This window comes from Cyprinodon variegatus, unplaced genomic scaffold (genome assembly GCF_000732505.1).
Source record: "Cyprinodon variegatus isolate N-32 unplaced genomic scaffold, C_variegatus-1.0 Scaffold801, whole genome shotgun sequence".
Taxonomy (NCBI): Eukaryota; Metazoa; Chordata; class Actinopteri; order Cyprinodontiformes; family Cyprinodontidae; genus Cyprinodon; species Cyprinodon variegatus.
In genome coordinates this window covers 269,333-274,960 of record NW_015151254.1, presented here as the reverse complement: position 1 = coordinate 274,960, position 5,628 = coordinate 269,333, and the positions used below count along the sequence as shown (strand labels likewise).

Sequence of the window (5,628 nt, the reverse complement as noted above, 5' to 3'; positions counted from 1 at the left end):
TATATCCGATGAGATTGTTTTTTTATATAAATCATTTAAATGCCACATAATCACATTTAATTAATTATAATGCCAATTAAGGCATTGAAATTATAATTTAATGATTTTTAATGAAGCGTGGAAATCCTGTCTAAATATGGCAGGACACATTTAAATATGGGCACCACATTCTTACCATCTGTAGACTACAGGTGAAACTTGGATGTGCGAACAGAATGTTTTTGCTTTAGACAAAGTTAAAAGTAATAAAACATTCATGTCATCTGATGAATGAGCTACACTTAAAAGAAACAGCTAAAAGTTTATGTTTTGTTTTTAATTCATGAAGGACGGCCCTACCTTCAGCTTTGAGGTTCATGCCTCCAAACACCAGCGGGCCGATGAACTGCGCCTTCATCTCTCCCTCAAAGTAAACGAAGATGGTTGGCAGGTTGCGGTCGGGGTAGTTGGGGATGCAGGTGGTGGAGATGGACTTAAGGAACTTGGTCTGAGGGAATTTCTTGGCCAGGACACTCAGATGCTGGTTGATGAGGGTACAGAGAGGGATGCTGGGTGGAGATGAAACAGACAGAAATGTTACTTCCTGACTCTGACTGCTACACTACTGTATATTAAAGTCTTTTCTCTATGTCAACGTATAGCTGCTGCTATTGACAGTATAAATAGGTAAGTAACTGAAATAGTGTTTCACTTGTCTAGCTCAAAATGTACTGCCAACAAAAAAAGGTCAGTCATTTTTTTTCACACTGGCATATTTGTTTTAAGCTTGTTCTATTATCTAAAAACCTTTGATCTTCCAACTGACTTACAGTTTTCTAGTATTTTCCATGAACTAAGCACAAAGAGCCACTATTTTCCATTTGTCTTTGTCAGTATATACATGCCTAAATTGAACATTTTTCATCAAATAAAATCATTTTTTATGCTAAAAAAACAAACTAAGACAACTAATTTAAACTATGAGGTAACTTACCCCTGCTTGTAGAGGTGCAGCACCACCCAGATTCCATCTCCTGCCTTGTTGACCTCTTTCACATAATCCTGTCCAGAGATTTCACCCAGTTCGCCGAACACGTTCTTCATCTGAGCCGCCTTCCACTCTGCAAGGCGCTTCTGTCTAGAAAGAGAAACGGGGCTCATCAGTTATTGAAGATTCTCAGTCATCCAGGTCATAGTTATTCCAAAATAAGTTATTTTCTTTGTCCAAAATGTGAACATTGAACAAAGTAAATAGATGGTTTGAGAGGGGCGTGAAGGAAGTCATCTATGTTAAGAAATTGAGTTATTAATTAATCGAGATATTGAGTTGATCTCTTCCCACTATCCTCACAACCCCAACCCCATACAGGGGAACAAAAGACCTCGCCTATTCAGCCAGGCCAACAAATCCCTTTAACGATCCTCCTTCCAGAGACATAGACAGGTATGGGGCTTTGCAGGCTAACAAAAGAAGCCAATGACCCCCATTCCAAAGGGGTGGACCCGTTCATCCGCTTCAATTTTAATGTTTTCAAAAGAAAAACAAGCTTTTGTTGGGCTACTGCATAAAGCCTCGAACTCAACGCTCTTCCTGACATTTTGAACTGAAAAAGCTTCCTGGATGGGAAGCGAAACGTCTTCAAACTTGGAAAAAGTCCAGTGGATTGTTTTTTTTTACTTTTTTGGAAGCGCTCATCGCTGCCCTCATGTGGGAATAATCTTTACGATGGGAAAATTCCCACTCAAAATGTCGGAAAGTGCGACTGAAGAAATCTAATTCTGGGAATCTTCAGAAATGTTTCACATAAAATCCTGAAACAAAGTCATGTTACTTACTTGTACATCTCGATGGCAGCCTCATCATCTTCCCCAAACTCATCCTCGTTCTCCTCAAGTTCATCCAGTGTCATGCTCTCATAGGTTTTGACTATGGGAAGAATATATTCCATCATTATACTCAAAATTATTAGTTAAAATGTCAAATTAACACATACTGGCAACTATTGGTATTATAATTACGGCATTAAAGCAACACTGTGTACCCTTTAACCAGAGTATTAGCTTCATTTTATACATATTAAATGATATTTCAGGTCAATATACAGATCGGAATGATTTATTTGATCCAGAGTGCTTCTTTACAGTCCCCTTAAACACAGAGCTAACCAAGCTAAAACTTGTTAGCCAACAAAACAAATGAAACCTACCTGATCACAAATATCTGGGATTTTCTGGTGTAGGATTTAATCTAAAGCGGCTTTAAAAAGAAACTTAAAATTTCTCAATCTGCTCATCCAAAGTGGTCTGCTATCAGACTCCATTTAAACAGTGCAGCGTTTCTGAACCTTAAAGGAATAGTACACCCAAAACATGATTAGCCTTCATTTTCTACTCACCCCCATGCTGAACAACACTCTGGAGTACTTTTTTGATATCTCAAATGCATCTGGAGATCTGGGAGGCTTCTTGCTGTCTGCTGACATTCAAATAATGGAGGTCTATGGCGCCCGAGGCAGAAAGGTCCATAAAAGTCCACAAAAAACGTGTCAGTATTCCTCCATACTGCTCGTCCAATGTATTCCAAGTGTCCTGAGTGGGTAGCGTCCATAATTTACTCGAAACGAAGTCATTTAGAATGTTTTTAGAGCATAAACAGTAGTTTATAGGATTTCCTAAAAGCGCGCGCCTGCGAGTTCACGATGCTACGGAAACCGCGGCAGACCAAACCAGACGAAAGTGCGCATTCAGCGTCTACTCTGCCGATAATGCAAGCGTAGAAGAAGAAATGTGCTGTTTACCTGTGCAAAGAAAGAAACAACGAAAGAAAAATGTCTGAGGACTTCAGTGTTGAGGAAGAGCATGAGTTCTTTGCCGAGCTGAATGCGCACTTTCATCTGGTTTGGTCTGCCGCGGCTTCCGTAGCGTCGTGAACTCGCAGGCGCGCGCTTTTAGGAAATCCTATAAACTACTGTTTATGCTCTAAAAACATTCTAAATGACTTTGTTTCCATAAAATTCTGGATGCTACCCACTCAGGACACTTGGAATACATTGGACGAGCAGTATGGAGGAATATTGACACGTTTTTTGTGGACTTTTATGGACCTGTCTGTCTCGGGCACCATAGACCTCCATTATTTGAATGTCAGCAGACAGCAAGAAGCCTCCCAGATCTCCAGATGCATTTGAGATATCAAAAAAGTACTCCAGAGTGTTGTTCAGCATGGGGGTGAGTAGAAAATGAAGGCTAATCATGTTTTGGGTGTACTATTCCTTTAAAGTTGTAGATCTAGCGCCCCTAGTGGCTAAAAGTTAAACAGCGCTGCTTTGACAAAAAACTGAGAAACTATAAGGAAATGCGTTTATTAGAATATTTTGAGCAGCATTTATGATTGTATGCAGTGAAATGCAGTCATAGATCATTTGTTAAGATTAAAGTCCATATTTCCCAACTCCAACTTTAAAACAAAGTGTTGAGAAAGTCCTCTCATACCAACAGACTGCTGCTGAAGGGCCGCCGCCTCCTCCTCTTCATCATCTTTAGGAATCTCTTTTGGAGGGAGGATGCCTTTCTTCCTCAGGATATCGTTCCACTCTGTGTCTTCATTTGGGTCCTTTAGATAAAAGATGAGAAACATTTATATTACAATTACTGAAAGTTTCACATGGTATTAAATTAAGCAAATAAGCAATTTGGCCCGTCTGAGGTCAACTTGTAAGGGTATTATGTCTTTTTCTGCAAAACACAAGAATCAAAGAAAGCAGAGAGAAAAACAGGGAGTTTTTTTTTTTATATATATGGTAGTTATTCTTTAGTTTGTTTTTGAAAGAGCCATAGTAGCTCACAAATGCTAAAGCTACAGCTGTTCATAGTAATGACACTAAATTGAATGGTGGCTTTTGATGTGGGACAGAAACTAGTAATATTTTTTCTAAGGATATTGTTTTCTAAGGATATTGAGTCAGCAGGGAAGCTGGTTCTCTCTCGTTTCAATCAGTTTTGGATGGTCGATCCTGGGGCGGGATGATATGGCCAAAACTAATTTCACAATACATTTCTTAACTTTGGTCTAGGTCTGAAAGATTTAGCCAAAAATCTAAATTGCTATTGTTTTCAACCAATATTGTGATTTAATAGCAATTTTCCTTTGTACTAAGCACAAACATCTCAATGTTTCATGACCTTGAAAGCCTGCTTGTCCAGAGTTGTGAGACTTTACGGTAACCTTTGAATGAAAAAGTTCTTACTTCTACTATAATGCATAGATCAATGTGCTGCATCATTTTTTTTCCCTTCTGTGGGACAGCATACCCGTTTGAATAGTTATTGTTATTGTTATAGTTATAGTTATAGCCTCCTAAAGGGCTGGAGGAAGAAATTTAGTGTCTTATTCTTGTAAAACTTCACAAAATCCCACCCATCATGGCGATTCGATTCAGTATGATTTTCCTGACCCAATGATTCGATTATTTTCGATACTCAAGAATATACCACGATAAGATTGTTTCATTTTTGTTTTTTTACCTTACAGGCTAGACAATGTTTCAAATTTGAAATAAATCAATAAAAACTGTAATATTGTTCTGCATTTCATTTGAGAAACAAAAGAAAATACCAGAAGTAGCAAAGTTGTTCTCCACCTAGGCCTATGAAAACCTCATCCACTGAAAAATAATAATGCCTCTGTGTTTACGTAACGTGAGTGTGTGTGCAAGCGGAAAGAGGATAGTGGCTAAAGGAAGAGAGGTAGGAGGACAAAATAGGTTTAGCACCACTGCATCAGAGCCAGAATTTTGTCCAGGTGCAAATGGATAAAAAAAGGCCGGAAGAAAAATAAAAACATGAATCGAGACGTGTCGATGCATCGGATCGCCGGCTGTTGGATCGATAAAAAACGATTATCATTTACACCCCAACAATGCGGTATAACTTTGATAATGGTATAAGAAAATATTATAAAGCCTCAGAAAGACAACAAAAAATGCACACAACCTGTACAAATTGATGACCAATTACTTTTCCAGGTTTATTTAACTCCTGCAATATAGCATTTTAGGAATATTTGGTTTAAAAACACAAAAAACACATAAAACTATATAAAACCCAGAGTCAGTCAGTGACAAACTACTACAATAATGTATAATGAAATATCAGATATGGGTTGAAAAGTCATCACCGATAATAAATAAAAATTATATGCAGATATTAGTGATGTTATGAGATGATCCGAGGCTTCGAGGCGTGTGTCGAGTAATGGAGGGGGGGGTTTCCCTGAAGCGCGTGTAGAGGCGTGATTCATTTAGGGGAGGGGCCAAAATTGATGACTTCCAAAGCTTCGTTACTGTGATTCCATGTGACCGCTTTGGGAAGGTGTTCAGAAAGCGAAAGAATTTTGACCGGCATTTAAACAGCCTCAAGATTAAATCCAGATGTGGGTTTTTGTAGGAAAGTTGCTGTCAGTTGGATAGATTCTAAGAATAGATTGGTAGGAAAAACAACCAATCTAGTTGCTTAAAACTATTTTGGTTAGAATAAACAATGTAATGATGAAACTCTGAGCAAGCCACCAGACACAATTGTCATCTTTAAGACACAGACTCCCTCTCCTGAGGTGGATGGTTCAAGACCTACCTTTAACTTTTAAAAGAT

The 5,628-nt window shown here is 38.5% G+C and overlaps 1 protein-coding gene across 1 annotated transcript in view; it reads right to left on the bottom strand.

The window, feature by feature from the left end:
* The window catches only part of pdcl3 (phosducin like 3), an 8,295-nt gene that overhangs the window by 1,547 nt on the left and 1,120 nt on the right, over nt 1-5,628 (bottom strand). Inside the window, exons 2-5 of the mRNA XM_015396482.1 lie at nt 3,472-3,592; nt 1,816-1,906; nt 974-1,117; nt 340-548 (exon numbers count right to left, since the gene is read on the bottom strand). Coding sequence (XP_015251968.1) covers nt 340-548; nt 974-1,117; nt 1,816-1,906; nt 3,472-3,592 — 565 coding nt within the window. The remainder of the gene's footprint in view (nt 1-339; nt 549-973; nt 1,118-1,815; nt 1,907-3,471; nt 3,593-5,628) is intronic.